General features: G+C 42.6%; 1 protein-coding gene across 4 annotated transcripts in view; it reads right to left on the bottom strand.

Moving 5' to 3' along the window:
- Positions 1–17,003, bottom strand: part of LDB2 (LIM domain binding 2) — a 1,235,060-nt gene extending 1,218,057 nt beyond the window's left edge. For 2 of the 4 annotated variants that reach the window (XM_078678431.1, XM_078678430.1), the window contains exon 1: positions 16,642–17,001. In XM_078678431.1, coding sequence (XP_078534557.1) covers positions 16,642–16,773 — 132 coding nt within the window. In that variant the 5' untranslated portion in view covers positions 16,774–17,001. Of the gene's footprint in view, positions 1–16,641 lie in introns of all 4 variants that reach the window. The other 2 variants (XM_078678432.1, XM_078678429.1) reach the window with 2 other exon arrangements.
- Positions 17,004–24,023: the final 7,020 nt, after the last annotated feature.

The following is a 24,023-nucleotide window of genomic DNA, read 5'->3' as shown; positions in this document are numbered from 1 at the left end:
CGCGATGCTTCTAGATTTATTTCTGCCCACTCCTTCATCAACTCGGCGTTTGGGTTTTCATAAGTGGGGGCTGTTAATATTCTCAAGCCCCGTGGGATGCGGTTTACCTCAATATAACGTTGTAGTGACTTAGACTCCCACCATTTAGCTTGTTCCTGAAATGACTTTTTTTCTAATGATTTAAATAATTCCTTAATTTTGGTTGTGTTGCTGCTGCCACTGGCTTCTGCATTCTTCCTCCCTTGTATATTATCAGGGATAGGGGTGTCATCGGAAAACATCGTTGCAGCTAATGTTTCCCGCGCCCTTACGCTGTCACCCGACATCTTTCTGCAATGTTCTTTGATATTATTCCGGTACCGTTTAGGCTGGCCGTTTTCCAATTTACCGGCAAACAAACCAAGGTTCCGGGCTTGCCCTCTTCCCTCTCCCAGCTGTAGCACTTGCAGGTGAGCTTACTTGATTGAGCGTCCTCGCTTTTGCCAGACCGTATTCTTCCGTCAGACTGGAGCCTGAGCCGCATACAGTTCAAGACGCCCAAATCCTTCGCTCAGTATTCCGGTCAATTACCGGAAGCCGGGGGTCAGACGCCGTACTCCTACCGGAGCTTTGTAAATTCCCTGAACGCCGTTCAGAGAAAGAATTCGATTCCTGAGCGTCGACCAATTTTCAAGGGGGGTCCCGTGTAAAGCCAGGACGAATCCCACTGGCTATATCTCCTGTACACCGTTTGTCTCCAAACTCGCGCGTTCGTGCAACACAGCAAGCAGACTCCGGACACGGACCTCGAGGTGTATAAAAAGGCTTTATTCAGCAGAAAGAGTCACCGACGTTTCGGCTCAGCGGAGCCTTGATCACATGACAGCGTTTACTTGGTTAGGTACACCTTTTAAAGTGAAAGCGAGTGGTTAACTGATATCACCTGTGCAAACTCCGTAATAAACATAGAAAACATACTTTGCATCGCATTCAACATTGTATTGCATTTGTATGTTTCTTAATAAATGTATATATATATATATTCACTGAAAAAAACATAGGTTTCAGGCCTTATATAGTTAGGAATTAGCACTTAAAAAACCTTGCAAATTCACTGAAAAAAAACATAGGTTTCAGGCCTTATATAGTTAGGAATTAGCATTTTAAAAAAAACATCGAAATTGCTCCTATATAGTTAGTTGTACTAACTATATTTCGCGCACCCGCAATCCACTGCTGAGGATGTCACATATTACATAATTCAGTGGCATCACTGATGACATCTCAAATAACATCAATGATGACATTTGAAAAAGAACACTGAGCACTCCAGGCTAAAAGATTAAATGTATTTATTTATCGTGCCTTTGTCAATATCAATACACCTTTGTGAGCCTTCCGCTTATAAACAAAATCACCATTCATTGGGCAGTTTGGTTGGTCAAAAGTATTTGGATGCCCTTAATTTTCATTGCAAATGCGGTGGCCATTTTGTAACAGGAAAATTCATATATTTTGAAGTTATCTATATACAGAAAATGATATATCCATTGGACTCATGACTATATTCTTTTAAATTCATAAATCAACAATAAATCTCACATTTTGTCACAAATCAAATATCAATATTACATATATATTAATATTAGTAGAGAATAAGGTGATACCAAAAAAGACCATGTGTCCTCTATGTCACAACTTCATATATAATGTCTTCAGGATAATTCATTTCACAAACTTAAGGGTATTTGGAACAAATTGTGCCCTGAATGGGCCTACTCTCCATCGAGTGTAATAGTGGAAAACCTCATCAGTGCATGTTATCAACATACAATCAAGGTATACTTTGCAGGGATGTCTAGTTTATATGTATGCAACCGAAGAAATGCAATGACTTAGTATGTTTGTTATAATACTAGGAATAAAGTATATTCTCAACCTATATGAGTCAACAGTTCTTCCTTCAACGCCGCCCCCCTACCCAGGCCGATATTGCCCCAGGGTCCCCATCCTCCGAGGCATGGCCTATTGATGGGGACCACAAGGAATGACTCAAGGCCCCTGCAGTCCATACCAGCTCCCTGACTCCTGCAGGAGCTGGCACTGCTTTTGGGCAGAGGGAGCTGCTAACATGCAGCTCCCTCTCTCTGCCCCAAAACAATCCTGCTCCACTTCATGGAAGCAAGAGCATTTTTCCTGCTCTTGCTTCCATGAACTGGAGCAGAGTTTGCTATGGCTTGGCGGGAGCAGTGCTCCTGCCAAGCCATAGCAAACTGCAATGTCCCGTGGGTGGGCACTACGTGACATTGCTGGCTCCTGCCCGGGGGGTTGCGGTCTCCAGGGCCATGAAGGGCTCCTGGAGGGCGGCCACGGGGCACCCTCTCCCATCTTCCCTATAGTTCCAAGGAGGTGGTGGTCCCCAGGGCCAGGGATCTAGAATGGACCCCTGTTTTTACCTAATTTGTGCCACGGTGAAGTGGCAGCCGTCAGGATTGTGTAGGGGGACTGGAACCCCCCACACATTCTTTTAAACATAGCCCTGGGGAGGTGATGGTCCTCGGGGCTGCGGGGGGCCACGGGGCCTCCTGCATTTCCGTACATTAGCCCTGGGAACGGCAGCAAGGAAGAGCCTGTGACCCCCACACATTTCTGTGGTTCAGCCCCAGGAAGATGGCAGCCCCCAGGTCTACAAAAGACATCATTATTATTTTTTGCCCCCGGGACCTGGCCCATCTGGGGGCCTAAAATAAAAATGAAATGGTAGCCCAGCATTTGGTTTTTGAAAAATGCTTGGCAGTTTTCGTGGATCCACCGTCGAAAATGGTAAAAAATAAAATGCTTTTTTGGCCCTGGGGTCCCTGTAGGACCCCCTGATCAGGCATAGGGGGTCAGGGTGTGTCTACCCTGCCCCCTTTTCTTCTTTTTTTAAGTTTTTGCTGTGACCTTGTTCAACCTAGTCACAAGATGGCTGCCAACACTTCTTGGTTTGAAGTGTTGTCAGCCAATTAGATCTCAAGCAAAAGATTGGCAGGGGTTGCAAATCCACAGCGGCCACAGTTGTATATCTGAGAAATCTTTACATTTCTCAGGAACTACTGAATGGATTTACACCATTTAACAAAAAGAGTGCTTTCTGGACCAAGAGCTACATTTTGGCCAAATTTGGTGTACTTCGGTTCAACAGTTCTGGCTGTAGCCATGTATAAAGTTTCCTATGGAAAGTAACATGAAGAAAAAGTGTTTTTGGGACCCACCTTTTTCTCAGTCCCCGCTTTATGGATCACCCCGAAACTTTTAACGCAGCAGCTGAAGTGAGTGCTTTATTAGTTTTGAAAATTTTGCGAAGATTCGTCAAATGACAACAAAGATATAGATAAATGAAATACCGCTCTTCCTCTGGAAACTAGGTCCTAACTATAACAACATACTAATATTTATATATTGAGCCCCCCCCACAACGCCCCAGGGACCACCACCTCCCCGGGGCACTACATTTTTAATTTGGGGGTCTGTTATGGACCCCCAAGCCCCGGGGACCACCACCCCCGGGGCTTTACAAATGATGGGAGGGGAGGCTGTGTGGCCCACCTGGAGCTCTCAAGTGCCCTGGGGACCGCCACCCCCCAGGGCCGGCTCCTGCAGTGTCCCGAGGTACCCACCCCTGGGACACTGCTGTTTGCAATGGCAGGGCGGGAGCCTCGCGGCTCCCACCCTGTCATTGCAAACTGCTTTCCTATTTGGAAGAGAGAGCAGGGAACCTGTTCTCTCTTCCAAATAGGAAAGCATATTGCTTTTCCATACGGGGAGGAGCATGGTAGCTGCTCCCCATATGGAAAAGCAATGCCCGCTCCCGGACGGTGGGGGGGATTGGGGACCACCCCACGGTTCCCAACGGAGTGGGTCAGCCCTGGTGGGATGGGGCCCCTGGGGCTATTAGTGGCCTGGGAGGGGGGCCAAGCGGCCCCCGTCCCTCCCTCACCCCCCATATTTTTTCTTAAATAGAAAGTGTCTGGCCCCGGGGGATGGGGTCCCCGGGGCCAAAAGTGACCACAGGAGGGGGGCAAGGCAGTTCCCGCCTAATACATTTCTTTTTTTTAAAAAGGCCCACGCCCCAGGGGCAGACTATGGCCGCAGGAGGGGGGCCACAGGGCCCCCTTCCAAATTAGAAAGAAAAAAAATTGGGGGCAGGCCCTGCAGGATGGGTCCCAAAAAAAAGGGATCGCGGCAGGAGACCACGCCCCTTATTGCACAACTCTGCAAATGCGCCCCCTGGCGCGTTTGCAGAGGGGGAATGAATTCCCCTTGAATACTGGGGATCCCTGGGGGCCAACTAGCCCACCAGGTACCTCAAGTATGTGCCAGTGGGCTGCGTTGCAGAGAGGTGTGCTGAGGCCATGCCCCTTTTTACACCTCTCTGCAACGCAGCTCTGTGGCACTTACTGGAGGTAGTTGGTGGGCTAGTTGCACCCCAGGGACCCTCAAGATTGAAGGGGAGTTAATCCCCCAACTTAAAACGCACCACGGGCACGTTTGCACAGTAATGAAGGGAGGAGGTGGGGCCTGAGGTGACATGTGTGCAAGCACACCCTGTGGCGCGTTTTAAGTTGCGGGATTAAGTGCCCTTGAATCATGAGGTCCCCTGGGGGCCTACTAGCCCACCAGGTACCTCTAGTAAGTGCCATGGAGCTGCCTTGCAGAGTGTTGTAAAAAGGGGCATGGCCTCAGAACACCTCTCTGCAATGCAGCCCCCTGGCGCATACTAGAGGTACCTGGTGGGCTAGTTGGCCCCCAGGGGACCCCAGGATTCAATGGCACTTAATCCTGCAACTTAAAACACGCCAAAGGGCGTGTTTGCACACAGTTCACCTCAGGCCCGCCCCCTTCCTTCACCATTGTACAAATATTCCTGTAAAATCAGCCGAACTACGAATTCTGATTTACTCACCTGTTATCAGGAGAGAACCTAGTGCGGCATCTTTTAGCCCAGCACTGACCCTGAAAAGTAATTCTAAGCGTACTTACCAGTAACTTGTATTTCCTTCCATAGGAATCCATTGGGTGGTTTTCAGCAGAAAAGTTTCTGTGTTGATTTTAGAAAAGTACAAATATTCCTGTAAAATCACCCGAACTACGAATTCCGATTTATTCACCTGTTATCAGGAGAGAACCCAGTGCTGCATCTTTTAGCGCAGCACTGACCCTGAAAAGTAATTCTATGCGTCCTTACCAGTAACTTGTATTTCCTTCCATAGGAATCCATTGTGTGGTTTTCAGCAGAAAAGTTTTTGTGTTGATTTTTGAAACGTTCAAATATTCCTCTAAAATCAGCTGAACTACAAATTCCGATTTACTCACCTGTTATCAGGAGAGACGTCTGTGCTGCATCTTTGAGCTCAGTACTGATCATGAAAAGTAATTCTAACCATACTTACCAGTAACTTGAATTTCCTTCCATAGGCTAACATTGATTGGTTTCACTTGAAAATTCTTCTAAGTGTGGAGTTTTGGAACTTTAAAATATTTACCTAAAATCATCCGAACAATGAATTCCAATTTACTCCCTTTTTATCAGGAGAGAACCCAGTGCTGCATCTTTTAGCCCAGCACTGACCCTGAAAAGTAATTCTGTGCGTCCTTACCAGTAACTTGTATTTCCTTCCATAGGAATCCATTGTGTGGTTTTCAGCAGAAAAGTTTTTGTGTTGATTTTTGAAACGTTCAAATATTCCTCTAAAATCAGCTGAACTACAAATTCCGATTTACTCACCTGTTATCAGGAGAGACGTCTTTGCTGCATCTTTGAGCCCAGTACTTATCATGAAAAGTAATTCTAACCATTCTTACCAGTTACTTGAATTTCCTTCCATAGGCGAACATTGCCTGGTTTCACTTGGAAATTCTTCTAAGTGTGGAGTTTTTTAACTTAAAAAAATTCCTATAAAATCAGCAGAACTACGTATTCCGATTTGCTCACCTGTTATCAGGAGTGACCTCTGTGCTGCTTCTTTGAGCCCAGTACTGATCCTGAAAAGTAATTCTAATCGTACTTGCCACTAACTTGTATTTCCTTCCATAGGAATCCATTGTGTGGTTTTCACCAGAAAAAGTGTCTATTTTCATAAACTAAAAATATTCCTTAAAAATTGCCTGTATGACTTAAATGCATTCTTTCGACTGTTTACAGGAGATGCACCCGTGCTGGAACCAGGATCCACCACTGAGTAAGAAAAAGTAATGTTAACACTACTTATCTGATAAGTGAATTTCCTCCTGTAGGATAACGTTGGTGATTCTATGTGAAAAAGTTTCCAAGTGTCATCTTTTAAAATACAATAAAATTCCTTAAAAATCACTACTGTAACCAAAACACTTTTACGCAACTGTTTACAGGTGATGTCTCAGAACTGAATTTAGAATTCAGTCCTGTGGTTAGAAAAGTAATCCAAAAAGTAATTCATTACATTTAACTATAAATTCACATTGACCTCAATGTTGCATTGTGTTTGAAATTGAGTTGCCCATTGCTACAACTGTAACTACTGTGCTTAAAAGTCTATTGCCTATTTGCAAAGTATTTAAACTAAAGTAATTCATTCTGAGAAAGTATATTTTGTAATGTAATGTATAATGTAATTATAATGTAATTTAAAAAATAAAATATCTAAAAATAAACTGTTTTAAAATATGTAGAAAATCAGTATAAAAAAATAACAATAAATACATTTAAAAATTGTCATTTACAAAACCTTTGAAATTCACTTAAAAAACCATAGGTTTGATGCCAGTTATAGTTAGGAATTAACATTTAAAAAACCTTAGAAATTCACTGAAAAAACCATAGGTTTCAGACATGCCATAGTTTGGAATTAGCATTTAAAAAAAACCTTAGAAATTCACTGAAAAAAACATAGTTTTTAGGGGTTTTATAGTTAGTTGGACATTTCACTTGTACAAAACCATTGAAATTCCCACATTATACTTAGTTGTACTAACTATAACTCGCGCGCCTGCAATCCACTGCTGATGATGTCACATATTACATCATTCATGACATGGTCAGTGACATCACTGGTGACATCACTGATTAGCAATTAGCCCTCAAAGGCTTATTAAGACACTTCTGTAGGCAATAATAAATGTTTAATGTGTGGTTTCCCCAATGCATTTCGGCTGTAACCTTGGTCATGGGTCAAGCATTACGCAGAAAACAACATTTACATATTCTCAAAATAAACAATGAAAAAAGACCGATATATGTTACAGGTCCCGCAAAACGCCCCTGAAAGGAAGCACCAGCTTAGAGCATACAAGTTATCTTGTTCAGACCATTCATCTATAAACTAAATTAAAGTGCATTAACTATGTCAATCACTATTTGCCTGAGTCCAAACTGCTTGGATAAGGTAATATGAGAGACGGGTCTGTCTGTCTCAAAATATGCAAAGTTTTCACGTCAAAATATTATTACATAATATATGGTGAAGCGTGCAGTCTGAACATCACATTTGGGCTTAAAACACACATTGTGAAGAACTGTTAAACCAAACAAAACAAAATCACCAGCCCCATCGCAATCCTGAGTATAAAGTCACTTACATACATTTGATTTGAACATTTCATATATCCACTGCTTGTAGGGAGGCGTGTCATAACTATTGTCTAACTACCTTCTAGAATTCTATACCATTACACCTATTGGCCTAAACTCCAGTAAAGAGATGTCTGTGCATTTGGGTTAAAGTTGTTGATGTCAATTAAACCCCTTAATTAAAGAATACAGCTTTGGGGAAGGGGGTCCCCTCGGACTTTAAAGGCTCAGGGAGCGGGGCTCGTGCGGGCCCCGTCGCTTTATTGGACATTTTGGTCCAGTGGATGGGCTTCCTCGGCTTCTAATGGTTCAGAGAGTGGGGCTGCGGGCCCTCTCCCCTCAATTAAAGTTCTACCTGGACATACCTAACCACTTGGTGAATGCCCTGATGCAGCAATTGCAGCAGTGCCTGTGAATCTGCAGTAGTAACAGGATATGTAGATCCATTTTTTAACTTCTCAGCCACTGCAAAGTGACATTCTTGCACTAGTAACTGAATGCAAAGTGCCATGTCTGGTCTCTTCTTCCACATACATCTGCACCAGTGCCATTTTTTAAGCTGGCCCTGATTTAGCAAAAGTGCTTTTGTGTTTTTAATGCACTCTGGGCTTACTTATGAAAGCCCTGTGTCACTTTTGCACCATGTAAAGTGGTACATGAGTAACGCATGGCTCTCTGTCCAATTTATGAATCCATGCAAAGCCACCCTGCGTGGCTTTGAGTGGCCTCATATATAATGAATACGGCAACGCAGTGCAAATTGCTGCATCCCCCTAATCTGCACCTGGAAGGCATTCCATGGGTATTACAGTGCACATTCCCATGTAAAACCTTTGGAATTTTACACTGCCCCAGATTTACAAAATCGTGTAAACCTGCGGAAGCTCCATATCCAGACACTTCCCTAGGTGAGGTGTAACAAGGAGAAATATAAGGCTTATTTATGGGATTTTGGTGCCTTGCTGCGCTGCCCTACGCCAAAGAGAAAGAGCAGGAATGTACCGTATTTAAGCAATATGGTGCATTCATGTTGTTTCTGCCTGCGCGGGCGCTGTTTTGGCAGCCTAGCAATAACGTAGGCACCCTAGCACAATGGTTTCAGGGTGCCTCCATTGAAGGAAAGATTAATTTTTGGGCAGGAAGGGGCATGTTTCTGCACAAAAACAATCCTACAAGGCATTTTCCTCTTACTATGTGTGCTGCAGGTGCCTTGCTGTGCTGCCAAACAATAGAATGCCATAAATAAGGCCCTCAGTGAATAAATGCTTACGAACAAGACACATGGAGTAGGATATACAAATAAAAGTGTAGAAGTAGGTGAATAAATGTTGAACTTTCTCCAGGAGTTAAATATTCCCTCAGGAAGAAACCCTTTACTCTACATCACCAAACCTGAGGGTGTTTCTTGTTCCTTTTTCACAGTGGAAATTAATTTACTCCAGCCCATGGTAGAAGCAAATCTCCGACTATTTCCAGGGTGGTAAAGGTTTAGAGAGGTTTGTGAATTCTCATAAACTTTAGTTTACGGACAAAAATGCGGACAGAGCAATAAGAATCTTGCTTTTATTTTTTTCATACTATTTCCAGCCTGCGTATTTTCCTCATCTCTGAGCTAAACTAATTGGTTTAGTTTAACATTGTGGTTTTAATTTAATTTAATTGTGGGTTTATATAGCGCTAGGAATCGACTCCCGGAGGAGTATCTCCACGCTTCGACCGCTGGGGAACCCGTCCTGGCTCACCCTGAGAGATGGTCCCTGATGGGTATCTCTAAGGTGCGACCAAGCATCCCCGGCGGTCTGGGGGGGCCGTTGTGAAGATGAGGCAAGCTGATGCCCAGAGTTGCTGAGTGTGGTTTCTGACTAGAGTAGGCACCGAGGCAAGAATTATCGAGTCCGCTGACCCTGGTCCACGACCCTGCCGCGTCGGGTATCGAACCCTGGTCCCGGGCCGTTCTCTGCTTACGGATCTGCCGCCTCTAACCAGTGAGCCACACTTCTCCTGCAACCTTTCACTACAGAAACAGGATGGTACATTTTGGAAAGTGATTTGCAAAAGGTGCATGCGGTGTAGAAAACCATAATTGAAGACAATAGCCACAAAATGAAAAGGACTTATTAAATCATTGTTCACGTGATTACTCCTGCTTTTAACACAGGCACTATAAGAAAGTAATCCTTTTTGCGATGATCAACCCCATTTTTTGACTGATACTGGTGGCAACTAACTCTGACTGCCCCCTGGGCTTCTGACCAGGCCCAAGGCCAGTGCTTTGCTTTAAGAAGTATATGGTAATTAAGTGTAATTATAATTAGTACTGACAACCTGCCTGCCCCCCTACGTGTCACTGAAGAACTTTGGATAAATATGTGAGAGCTGCATAGCAAATCAGATCTGCTGCCCGAAACTACAAGAAGAAGGACTGCCCTGCTGGAACCCTGTTCCCCAAAGGATTCCACTCTGAAGGACTATGCCTGCTGCACTTTCGGAACCACAGCTATGAGGACTTTCCCTTGCATCAGAAAGGATTAAGGAATAGACAGCAACAGGTTAAGAGCTCACCTGCACAATCTCCCCCAAGAAGTCCCCAGTGTAGAGTGCGTTCAGTGGACTTTTAAGGATTTGACCAGATGCATTGTGGGAATTGTAGTCCCAAACTTTCAAGGACCATCTCAGAGCTTCTAGACCATTAGATTTGTATTTTGGACACTTTGAACCCTCAAGAGGAACTACAGAAAAAAGTTACAGAAGTTTGGAAAGGTTGACGAGAGACAAGCCACTGACGTCGAACCACAGCCCTGCCTGGATTTCAGGTTGGCCCAGCTGAAAGTTCCAGAGCTCACGACTTTCAGAATTTCACTGAGGCTTCGCGTTGTGCCATGCCTCTTTAATTGACTCAAATCCTAGCATGAAAAGGAGCCTCACTCCGCAACGAGAGAAAATCTTCCAGAAACATTTCTAAATGTGAAGGTGAAATCCTGACTGAGGCCTCCCGCTTAGGGTATCTGACCAGGCCTCCATCGCTGTTGGACTCAAACTTTGACTTTATCCAAGTTAAGCGTGACCAGATATCCCATGTTGGTGCTATTTGGTTTTAAGCACTAGAAAGTGTTTATTCTTTAAACATTCATAGCTCCTGTTCCCTAGTGTCATTTTAATCATAAAATGATTCCCTATTTTTATAAAATGGTTGTGGATTGTTATTGTGTGTTGTAGCTTACTTATTTAATATATTTATATTTTGAAATGCTTTAGCCACATGTCTCCTAGGTTAAGCCTGCCTGCTGGGTGCCAGCTACCAACTAATAGTACTCCTTCCAACAGGCACTAGTTCAGATATTTATTGTTTATTGAAGAAAATGGCCTCAAGACGTATTCAGATATAATCCAGGGTTGTGTGACCGAACCACACATACGATTACTTTGCATGCCTTAACAACAAGGTCTTTACCATGACCATGTCTTTGCTATGCATGCCTTTATAATGAATTTCATTGTAAAGGCATGATTGGTAAAGGGATATGCGTGGTAAAGGTTACATCCCAACCCCCAGCCCTAAGACCTAAAACCCAGCCCCCAGCCTTGAACATAACCCCAGCCCTTAAAACACTGCAGCCCCCCTCCCTTAACTCTAAAACTAGCTGCTCCGCCCTAAAACCTACTTGTACTTGATCCCTAATAACACCCAAGCCCCCTGTCTTGATCCCTAAAACCGGCACCAGGCCCTAAAAACTACCCAGACCCCCCCACCCTGAGCCCTAAAACTCAGTCCTGAAAAAACGAAAAAACTATTCACCAAGCCGCAGGTAGGAAAAAGGAAGCAAGAAGTCTGGGCATTAAGACTCCAACACCTCCCACCCCATCCATTTGCTCCAAGTCTAGAGTGCTGATTACCTTAACCACGCATATGCCTTTATCGCCATGCTTGGTAAAAGAATATGCATGGTAAAAGCATATGCATGGTAAAGACAAGTGGGTAAAGCTTGCGTTGTAATGGCATGCGTAGTTTCGACCCCGTTGTTAATGATGTTTCCCATAATCCAGTACACTCCATAGACTAATACTGGTAGTAGTAGTGGAAAATGAATGAGTCTTCTCATTAGCAGGGTGGGCAAAGCAGATGGTAAATTGATCAGAGATATGAAGTTGCCACAATCCAACTTTTGGCTGTGGGAAAGGCGATTGAAATGGGCCATACCCCTGAATAAAGGACTGATATTAAAATAGAAAAAAAGGATCTGGGAAATGATTGGTCATGCCAGACATTAGTCTGCAGTAGGGACAAACAGAACAGCAATATTTACATCATCTACACAGCAGCAGTGATTCTTTCAGGTAGCAATTAAGAGTAACATATGGTAAATGCAGACAAAGAGATGGGTGGATTATGAAACACACAAAAATCATTGCTGACAAGCAATCTAGTGGTAATTGCAAAAAACACAGTTGATGGACAGAATGTAGAACAATGTCATACATTCACCCCAGTACAAGGATCTGGGCCTAAATCCATCGTTTTTTTGCACTCCACACCACCCTGGGTTGTTCTACATTCTGTCCATCAACCTTGTTTTTTGCAATTTTCACCCCGAGTGGGCTGGGTATGCTCAGAAGTGAGTCCCAGGCTCTCCACACCACTGGAGTCAAGCTATCCAGGCTGATGAAGGCTGATAGCCAGAAACCGGTCCTTGGATGCTTGATTCCGGTCTGGGAAAGACATGGGTTGGTAGTTCGGACTGGACTGTTCCCATGAGGCACAGGGTCAGAGCTGATTTGCATATAGCCAGTGTCTAACCCAGGGTGGTGTGGAATGCAAAAAAACGATGGATTTAGGCCCAGATCCTTGTACTGGGGTGAATGTATGACATTGTTCTACATTCTGTCCATCAACCTTGTTTTTTGCAAGCAATCTAGTGGTAGCATATTTCTGCGACTCATCAACAAAAGAACAAACTTGATTCTATGCAGCTTTTCATATTGCACATTCGCTATTTCTATGTGTTGTAAATAACAATAGGGAAGATTAACAAATGAGTTTATGAATATGGGAAGTAGTTTAACAGGACTACTTCCTCAAAAAATACACTATAGCACTACTACCTCACATAGTCATAAATGTGAGCCCTGAGTTGTCAAGCTGTTAAAATGTAATAGTGCGAAGAGAACACAGTAATTTCTAGTAGTACAATTGTATATGATTTTCATTTAGATGTTTTGGTGTCAAAGCACACAGGTCTTTAGGAGTACGTGAAGTAGTACTACCAGATCATCCCATCAGCCCTCAAATGTATGTACTGTCATTTGTTCACATTAATATTCCATTATGTTTTATAAACAGCTCACTATGCATAAATGGGCGCTTGCATTGAATAGCGTGAGAAAAATTGCACCGACCAGAATATTAAGATAGGCTGTACTATTTGTTAAGACATACATGGTGTATTAGGCGCTGTGTAAATGTAGTCAGTAGTCATATGGTGAGTGGAAGTCACAAAGATTTAAACCAATGTTGGAACCTAATCCTTGTGTAGTACTGAGGCTTTTCCTAACAATTTGAGTAGGCATGTAACTCTCGCATAGCTTATGGTTCGCATAATTTATGGATATTCATTCATGAGATATTGCTGTATAAATGAGCGCGCATGGCCGTATGTATATAGTACACACTTACAAAGCTTGGAAAAGCTACAAAGCAAGAGTGTGCTGCATAGAGTGAAGAGAAGGAATACAGGAGGGACTGGGACTGAGACACTTTATGACGCATATAGGGGAGGGGAGGGAGATGCATCAGTATGCTACTCAACTGCCCGGTGGTTTTCTTTCAGCTGTAATGATTTCTATCAATTAACAAAAGCTACATTTTCTAACAGTACATGAGTTTCAAGACTGTTGAAAAGATTAACATTCTCCTGAACTTGGGCCTTATAGAACTTTTTGTATTTTTATTACCTTGAACAAACTCTGCCACAATAAAGGAAAGGTATTTGGTGATCATTTTGTGAATAATAACCTTTTTAAAAAATGCTATTATTTTAACCGGTGAACTAAACCCAATCTCTTATGGCATTGTCTACACTGGGAAGTGTGGTGGTGCAAACAGATTCTCTTCAATCACCACAAGCTATTTTTCGTAGTCACTGATGTCACTGATAAATCTCCGTTCGGGGTTACAGAACTCTTTTTCCGTATACATTCGCTGTATGTTGCTTTCATTTGAGGTCTAAAATGCAAAGCATTCATGTATACCTAGTCGACACTTGGTTTGAGAATTTATCGTGACCTCCACACTTGAATGCTTCATTTATAAAAGATTGACCTTAAAAATAAATTCAATGAAATCTTGTCTACTTTTTGTTGAGTTATACTGTGGTTAATAGCGGATGGATGTTGTACTCAGGTGTTCTGTACATGCATCTCCTCTGTTTTACCGACTTTTTTCTTGTCCGGGTCTATTTTGGACCTGCACCATATTTTCTAGACTTTGTGCACGTGCTAAAGAAGGAACATTATTGCTTCATTACAAATGTTCCAGTACTTTTATAATATTTATTTTTCTTCTTCAATTTTTCAGTTGTTAATTTTGTACACTTTTGTAAATGTAATGCTTTTTTAACTGTGTTTTACAACCCCACTTTCATCGTATTGTAAAAAGCATTCAATGAAAACTCATTTAAATAGAAAGTTTGGAAAATAAATTGTCCACCCTTTTTTGTATATTTCAAGAACTGTTAGTTATACGTTTAAAACCAAACTATTTTTAGAATATTTACATTAAAATTAAAGTTAAAAGTATTACCATTGTTAATGTATAGCAAAAGGCCCTTACAATGCCACTCCCAAGACAAGCTGCCAAATGTCTTTTTTCCAATGTTGGAATAGAGTGCAGAAGGATATGTTAAAATATAAAGTCCTACCTAGAATCTGATCAGTAAACCCAGTCAGGGAGTTGCTTGCGGTAAATATTTGTAGAAGCGTTAAGACTTTTAAATGAAAAACCTACTCACATTATAGGATGTGTGTTTCAGGGTTTAAATGTGCATGAGATTTCTGTGATCAAATCATAAACATAGCACCTTAAAGGCAGAGAAATAGCAAAAAGCTACTTGAATACAATTATATGGGACAAATTCCTTAAAGCATTTATGAACGCGTGGAGAACTTCACATACTAATAAACGTCTTCATTAATTAGCCTCAAAATGCACACCACTCCATTTGTAACATTGCAGAGTGTACAGCCCTCTAAATTTGTACTAATTGTACATGATAATAACCAGAATAGTCCCATTTTACATGTTTTGTGGGCAAGTTACAAAGGCATTTAAGAGTAGGCGAAGTAGTATTCCTGAGTACTGCTTCAGGTACTCATTAATGCCTTTGTAAATTGCCCCCTGAAAGTTTGTTGAAGTCTCTTCGCCACTAGTTAGTTCAACAGTTTTGTTTAGAGGAATTAAAGTTTTTCTACCGCTGCCATCTGACCAACAGCCAGAACCCTTCTCATACCTATTATCACACTCAATTAAAGACATCAGCCCATACAAGAGCAGTCTACACTGAGTATGGTATGCATTACACAGATCAGGATGACAATGCACACGTGATACACAACAAGTACATATCCTTAAACTTCCCACCACCAGACTTCACAAGTTCACACCTTGCTGTGTGACCCCTGAGCACATGAGTACCAGTGACCTGGTACTAAGGATGTGCTCGGTTTGCTGCTGCCGGTACTCTTAGGGTCATTTAAAATCATGTGCAAACAGTGAAATTAGCAGATACCACACTTATTTACTACGCATGCTCTTTTTCAGTTTTCCTGTTAATCTTTCAGGTGTGATGTATGTTTAATCAATCGGTGATTTTACCATCAGCAAAGGACTGGTTCTAATTGTGGAAAAGTTAAACAAACCTGCAGTGACTGTTTAAACATACAAGATCGCTTCTTTTTTGTTCAAAAAGCTAAATCAGAAATGTATATCCAGCATTAATGATAATCCTCACGCAAGATAGAACTACATTTCGGGCTATGGAACACACAGATGTGAATTACAATTACAATGTAATTACTTTACAAAGGACCTGTGCCTCCACCTATTAACACGTGTAACCATGGAGTGTTAGACCCAACCGTGTAGCGTGATGTCATCAATGCCAATAGCTCATCTCCCACGTCATGTTCCCGTCTCAGCCTTGCTCACAGCCCAAATATTCACGATGATCCAACAACAATGTACATTTTCTGTTGCTAAGTTCTCTCTGCTCCTCCTCTCAGACAGAAGAACAGCACTTTATCGAACAGATGGTTAAACATCTGCTCACCTCCAGAATCCCTTCAAACACCCATCCTTTCTGCTGAAGAATTCACGCGCGTGGTCACCGCTTCTATCCCAGCCGAGAGGTGTGCTTTGTGACGTCATCCCCCGGTGAATCCCTGTTTGCTTATCTCGGCCCAGCACGTGCGCTATATGTTGTGAGAGAAAGGGGGCTTTCCTGCGCGCGCTGTGTGTCACTGCGACCTGCTAATGGGATGCAAGCAGCGCGACGGCAGGAAATATAGCTCATGAAGTTCCACTCAGGCAACTTTAGGGCTGTCTATCCCGCACACTGTTAGAAAAATATCAGATATTTTTCAACTACGTGTGCACCATGCCTCTAAGTTTAATATCAGATGGTTAAAAGGAACTGTCTTCCCATAAGCTGTGGTCCTGAAGCAAGTTTGGAACCAACTACTTTCTTCACACACGCTCTTTTCCTTTCCCAGAAGTTAAATGCACAAGTTACTGTATGTGTAGCCTTGCATGTTCCAATACATTGCAAACAACATTATCCATCTAAAAAATAAACAACTATAAAAGAAAGAAACTTCAGAGTGGATTCATGATAAACCATACTTTACATCACAGCATGTTTTAATTTCATCTACACTGCTGTCCAACAGCACTCGCACATTGGCAGCATAGCCGTCACAAGACCACATCGAAGGCATATATACATACACAGTATATATATATTTGGCCAAGCACGTCAAATGAACGCAGCCCGTGGCTGCTTTAAGAAGGTAAGGGCACTCACCTCAGTGCGAGACTGCAGCCTCTTGTTCATTTCATAGATTCGGTACTCCGGCTGCACCATGTATGGTGTGTGTCTCCTATAGAAGGGGCCAAAAGGCGAGGAGTAGAAGGGGTCATGGGGCGTGCTGGACATCTCGCCTGCGTGCACGGATTCAAGCGACAGAGAGCGGCGCCAATCTCCATACAGAGCACATGTGCGTGTGTTCCTCCCGGTACAAACTAGCGGCGGCGGCGGCACACGCTCGCGCACACACAGATTCCACTGGCTGGCTGCAAGCTGCTGCCGGAGCCCTCAGTGGCAAGCGGCTGAGGAGGGGGAGGGGAGGGGAGGGGAGAGGAGAGGAGAGGGGAAAAGAACGAGCCTCGGCACAGGAGCGCCAGGGAGGGAGAGGGAAAGACGGAGAGAGAGGGGAGAGACTATAGCTCCAGGCAGCGCGGCTTGTTTTTAAAGAAGCCGTGTGCGGACGGGTCGTTTCCTGGCCGCACTGGAGAATAGTGAAAACACATCAACATTTCCCTGCCAGGCTGACAGCGGTCCGAGGCTTGGTTTCACTTCTTTGCTGCTTAGAGCTCTGTAGAATCCTGGGAGGAAGCTTTGCTCAGAGGACTGGTTTAGTTGCTGCCTGGACATTCCTTTACACAAATGAGGTTTACGATAATTAAATTATACCAGTGACATAGTATAGACAGTAGAGTGTATGCACACAGAGAGCACCTGGTTGTGATTCATAGGCAAGAGTACTACACAATGTGCCATAGGTAGGAGTGCATTAAATACTCGTTTCTTAGCCATAGGATATTACATCTCCCAAATCTATATTCCCACAGCATGCCTCCGAGCCCATCCGTGTGTTAGAAATGGTGTCTCGATAGACTTGACCCTGTTCCAGAAGCAGCATCCTTGTCTGATGCTTTCTCTTGAGGTCAGCTGATTGCTAGTGTTTATTAGTTTACCTCCTTCTTTGTTTGTATGGAGCTGGCACTGCTCTGAGGCCACTACAAACACGGGGAGGATGGACAGCCACCTCCATTCGCCAAGGGCAGAAATAAATGATCAAGGTGACAATGTAGTGCAGCCGAAGACAACATTTTCTATGAGTAGGTAGTGATCCATGGGACTCCTCTTAACTGCTGACAAAAAGTTTGTGAACCTTTTGATTTTTTTTCTTAAACAAGTCACATATTACTTTAAGGAAAACGAGCTGTATTAAAAAAAATTATTACTTTATTTAAAAATAATCACAGACATTGTGGTCTGCCGACCCCAGCAGGCCACCATCCTTATGTTGACAATCTATAAGTCGGAATTTGTGACCTACCTCATTAATATGCATGAGGTAGGTTGGATTCCGACCGATTACGATTCAGATTTTTAAGAACCTAATAATAAGAACATACGTCGGTTCTTAAAAATCTATAGTAGTCGCAAAAATATATGTCGCAAATTGCGACCGGTATTTCGCATAATACCTATGGCCCAATATGCCTTACAGCAGTGAGGCACTGAGGTAACAGGTGTTATTCAAAGACCCACACATGCTTTAACAACTAACATTAATTGTCATAAATCAAACACCTATGCAATTTATGCAATAATGGGACATTGTTCAGCAAAGCAGAAAGAAATTCCATTCTGGATTGCTAGAAGACCTAAGAGTTAGAAGCAGTTTATACCCATTCAAGCCACATGGAGAAACACTAAGTAATGAACATGTTCCTTCCAATTGGAATGGCACCCAATCAACAACAATGCTGGTCATGGGGAAATACATTTGCACCCATGTATGCAAATACACATGGCATAACCTCTAAAGCAGTGTTACCTGAGGTCTAACAACCAAAACAGGACGAGCACTATCACTGTAAGCCTAGGTATGAAATTGGTAAGCAACAAAGAAACTGCAGCTGAAATGGATCTATTGCATGGAGAGAAGCAGCTTTTTGGTGGTACCCCAGAGATACGCTGCAACTCCATAAGATCAGAAAGAGATGGAGTTACAAAAATGTTCTCTCAAGTTTATGTCTCCATTGAAGTGACACACAAAAATACAGAAACACCAGTTAGAACCTAAACCGGAAATGAAAGTGAGTCCAAAGGAAAAGAAGCAAAATATACAGAGAGTCCACTGGTAGGGCTCGAAAACCAGAGTAGATTATGAAAAAAGAAATTTCTATATTATCGAAGAGCCTGGGGGTGTAACTAGAGAGATAGAAAATATATTAGGGCTTAAGAACCAGGAATTCTTTATGTTATTGTCAATACAATACAATACAATACAATATAAAAGTTTTATTTGATTCAGACCTCAACTGAGGTCAACAAATACAAATACATAATATAAGGTAATTGGTTTTAAACTTTTAAGATTGCTTTAAAACTCATTATACACATTGTAAGTTTAAAATGAACAGATAAAAAGTACATAAGTTAATTCTTATTCAGTATGCACGCTTTTAGAAAAGTTCTAAGAAACTCTTCAAAAAAGTGGGCCCTATTACGATGGAGGGCGGACCGTAACGGTGAACGTGACCGTCCGCTAGAGGTGCGGCGGTCTCACTGTGGCCATTAGGATGCCACCGCCACCGTGGCATCCCCCATTCACAACGTTGTGGTGGGCAGTGCTCACAATACCGCCCGCCACAAAGCTGTGAATGCACGTTTTGCATTGGCATGCAGAAGGTGCAAGGCACCGCGCAGTGCCTGCCACCTTGTCCATGCCAATGGGGGTACCATGGGTATCCCCCGAGTGCGCCCACCACCCCGAACACCCTGGGGTCCCGCAACAGCCCCCCTAAGGCAAAAACCTCATGCCTTTCCATTACGTCAGCGCCCCCATGAAAAGTCACATCTCCGCATTCATCCTAATATGGATGGTGGTGTATTGCAGACACCCCCACCATATTGGAGCCCTTTTCTGTCCAGTCGCCTGTCTGACCATCGTAATATGGCGGAGGAAATGGTAGGCGGGCGGTGGAAAATTGTGGGCAGATCGCCACCGCCATACGGGCGGTGGCGATCGCCCACTATACTAATTGACCCCTTCAACAGGTTGTGACAAACAAATTCATTAGGCGGAGATTTGCACAGTGTAATTAAGTCTTGAGTTAAAGTGACGTTATATTTATAATGTATAGGGTTTATAAAACGTTGTTGTGCCTCTACCAATGTCTGATTTGGACAAACAAAAAGTAAGTGGAAAAGATCTTGTACTCGTCCGTTACACAAATCCCAGACATCTGAGGAATGTTTTAGGGGCCAGTAGCGACCCGTGGTGGGAGTGCTGCCTGGCGGTGATGCAGGGCAGCACTGCCGATTCATGCTGCATCGCATTTGGCGATGCAGCGCGCGCATCAAAATTAATTTAATTTTATTATTTGTATACTTACCTCGGTTTGCTACCCTCCACCCTACCCCTCCACTGGCCTGCATCACTGCCCAGCAGCACTCCCACCACGGGCCGCTACTGCTTGGGACTTCCATCTAGAGGAATAAGATTTTAAAGGAAGAATTCCTAATCACAGAAGAAAAATACAGCGCCTTACTCTCAGGGCCGGACTGGTAGTAGCGGGCAGCTGGTTACTCTATGTTCTTGTTGAAACTGTAGATAATGCTCGGTATACTACATTTCCTGCAAACTTTTTGAAAAGCTTTAATTGGGTACAGTGCTCCCTATCTAATGCAAAGCTTATTCTTGGCGTTGTATGTATTAAAACAGCTTTAAATAGGCTGGAGACCACCCCTGCAAAAGTGCAACAGTGCTTTGGGCTATTTTGAGATTCCTATTAAAAGTGTGCAGAGCCGAATCTTCTCCAAAAGTCTCTTGTTTTAATATGTGTCTCAAAGTGCCAGGGGTTGCATGTAAAAGATTAAAAGCCCACCCTATAATATTAGAAATGGCTCGAGCGTATGCACTTGTTAAAGAAAGCTCGATGTGTAAAGCTTCTACGGGACTGATTGGGTGACTTTCAGCTGTTTTCGTAGGATAGTTCCCTTTTTCACTTTTATTGGACACCAGGTTTTAACCTGTATATATTCCAAGGCTAAAGACAGAATAGGTGGAATTTTTATACTAAAAACCTCCAGCATGGATTTAAAATGCCTATTCCTAGTTGAGCAATAGAATCTCTGTAACGGCCCTACATGGGAGTCTGCCTTTCGCTAGAGGTGCTGAAAATGGAACACGTTTTGGAGGTTGCATGAAAAGATTCAGCCCAAATAAATATATTCTTTCACTATCTCTATCGATTTACCTCCCAGTGTCCAGGTAAAAGGCAAACATTTCCTTCTTCCTCTGAAAGCTAGAATTTTAGTTTGGGAGATATTAGAGTCCAGAAAATTCTCTTTTGAGTATCTATTTAATTCTACTAAATTTCTTTGCAGGCCAATAGGGATACGGTCGAGTATGACATTATCGTCCGCGTACATTAGGCTATGGATTTCACTTTGCGCTAGCTTAGGGGGAAAATTATTAGTTTGGCAAAAGTACCCCGGAAGGTCGCTTATATAGATGGAAAATAACAAAGGGGCAAATAGGCAACCTTGTTTCAGACCATTCATTATGGGGATTTGACTAGTTATGCCCTTTTCTCCCCCCCAGTTTGACTCCTCACCACGTTGCTCTGTGCAGACATATAATTATTTTCAGGAGGCCGTGGGGTATCCCTAGACTCTCTAGCTTTCTCCACAGCTTTGGTCTATCTACGCTGTCAAAAGCGGTTGAAAAGTCAATAAATGCACCATAGAATATTTGTGATTTTAGGGCTACGTACTTATCAAGGACAGTCTGTAGGACACCGATGTTGTCCGTAACCGAGTGGTTTGGGCGGAAACCAGCCTGAATCACAGGAATCACATTGTTTGAAAATGCCCAGTCTCATAGATGGTCCAGTACACATGCTGCAACGATCTTACCAGTGGCATCAGGGAGAGCAATTTGTCTATGGTTAGTTTGAATTTAATCTAGAACCTTTTTTCAAAAGGGGGGTCACTATACTCCCTCACCAAGATTTTGGTATGTTTTCAGTGGCAAAACAGTATTGAAAGAGAGGGCTTCAAAATGTGCTCCAGTCCTCAGGGTTTTATTGAAGAACTTTGATCGGGATGTTGTCTGGGCTAATCGCTGCTGATGATCTAGCAGTTTTAATGAAGGTAACGATCTGCATTGATGAAATAGCTAATGTGTCCTGTTCTGATTGGCCCTTTCGTCTGGGGGATGACTGGGTGAGGTTTGTATTTGAATGTTGGCTTTAAATAATTTTAGAATATGTTTTTCCCATTCGGATGAAGGGACAGGTGACGCTTGGATTGACTTTCTTGTTCCCATTTGTATGGCTACTATGTTCCAGAATGCCTTGCTATTTCCAATCTTTACTGCATTGGATGTTGACACAGATTTTATCCTTTTGAGCGTGCTTTTCTTTTTCTTTGTTTTGTTGACAAAGTACTTTCAGCTTTCTTATTTCTCTTTGTCTTGTGGTACAAAAAGATAAAAATTGCTTTCTAGTCACGTTATTTAAGTGAGCTGACAAGTTGTCTGATCGCTTTCCGTAGTGGAGGGTTTTACCTTTGTCCTTACTGATTGTATTTGCATGGAGAGTCGCCACGACTGATTGCACTATGTTTTCATATCTAGTTATGTATTGAATTGAATTGAGCTTTTATATAGTGCAACTGTCACCCTACGGGTATCCTGGTGCTCAGACTTAGAAAAATCAACCTACACGCAACCGGGTCTCCTTCTTCACTTACAAGATTTGGAGAAAAGGAAGAAATGACGGTGTTCATTTTAGTTATTGCTTTTGTATTCCTTTATCTCCTGCCTGTTTTTTGGTTTATGTTTGCCAGTCCCTTTAAAGAACTTAGGGACCATGAGGAAGAAGGTTGTATTAAAATTTCAATTTCCAAAGTCAAATATGCATTATCGCTTTCATGCGTATGTTGGATATTTAATGATTGAACCTTCGTGTAAAGATCTATGCTACAGATTACGTAGTCTAGAATTGAAGAGCTGGGGTTTCCTATTCTAGTGAATACTGCTGGAATGTCTCCTTGTACTCTTCCATTTAGGATGATGCAATTTTAGTGCCGCAATGTGAGATAGAGCAGTTTACCTCGTTTGTCTGCCCTTAACTTGGATGGAAATATGGAGATTGGGATAATGCATGCTTCCTCTTGCGCTAGCGTTGCCCGCTGTTTAATAATGCATTTGAGATTTTGCCATTAAAATACCCTTCTATGATTGTAGTTGGGAACCTCCTGGACTCCAAGATTTGAATGACTTTTGCAAAAGATGTTTCCAACAAGGAATTATTTTGAGGAGCCAGCTGGGATACATATGTTGAAGAGTAGTAAATCTAGGACAGACTCTGTGCTTTTTTTTGGTACCTAGTGTTAAAGCATTGCACATTCGACAAGGAGAGCTCTATTTCCTCTGGGTCAAAATCAAATTCTTCTTTTAGCAGGATCGCAAGGACTCCTCTTGCATGACCCCTTCTTGCGGTCTCTGCTGTATTGACATACACAAAGTGGTATTTTTGGTAGAAAGGGGCTAGAGACCATGTTCTTTGCAGCAGCACTATGGGTGGGTACCTTCCAGGATAAAAGATAGCTTTTCTGAGGTTTTCCCAGCCATGAACCATGAAACTATTTTTAGGTTGCTCCTAAAGGGGAGTTTTAGATCTTTGCCTGGATTGTTGCTATTTGAGGTGCCCGCCATCCATGCCCAGTTTTTTCCTTCAGGTTGTCACAACTTTTTTTGTGTCTAAGCAGGTCCAAATTCTGAGCACTACATCTTTAAGTGAGATCATTAAAGGGCCATCCATTATATCGTTGTCTTTGGGTTGCTGATTCTGATTATATAGGAGAGCCTTGTCTCCTACTGTCCCTTTTGGATATTTAGTAAAATCATCATCAGTTTCTTTGACTTCAATAATGTAAAAGTTTTTTTTGTGTAGATTGTCGCCTTTTTTTTATTATTATAGAAGGAATTACGTTAGACCAGAACTCTACAATGGCCACTGAGGAGAAAAGGTTGTTTGAAAAAAATGAACTAATTTTATTTCTGCAGAGGTAAGTGTTTGAAGAGAATGTATTTTGTGTAGTAGGTCGACTATTCTCCCGCGATTTAGTGGAGCATTGTTACCACGAAATAAGTCTGTTAATTCCCGGACACTTGATACTGGTTGTTCCCCGCTGTCCTGTAGTTTCTGATTCCATGAGTGTTTTACAGTATCTGAATAGGCTTGTTTTACAGCTTTTGTTGTAAAGCTTGATGCAAGAGAATTTAACATTTTATTATCTTCTTCAATTTTTGATAGACCGGACAGTCGGGCTTAGAATTGGGTATCATTTATAGCTTTCAAATTGCAGCTATTGTCTTCTTC

The sequence above is a fragment of the Lissotriton helveticus genome, chromosome 2_2 (genome assembly GCF_964261635.1).
Source record: "Lissotriton helveticus chromosome 2_2, aLisHel1.1, whole genome shotgun sequence".
Taxonomy (NCBI): Eukaryota; Metazoa; Chordata; class Amphibia; order Caudata; family Salamandridae; genus Lissotriton; species Lissotriton helveticus.
Note: the sequence above shows the minus strand (reverse complement) of the source record. Positions and strands in the feature narration are given on the sequence as shown.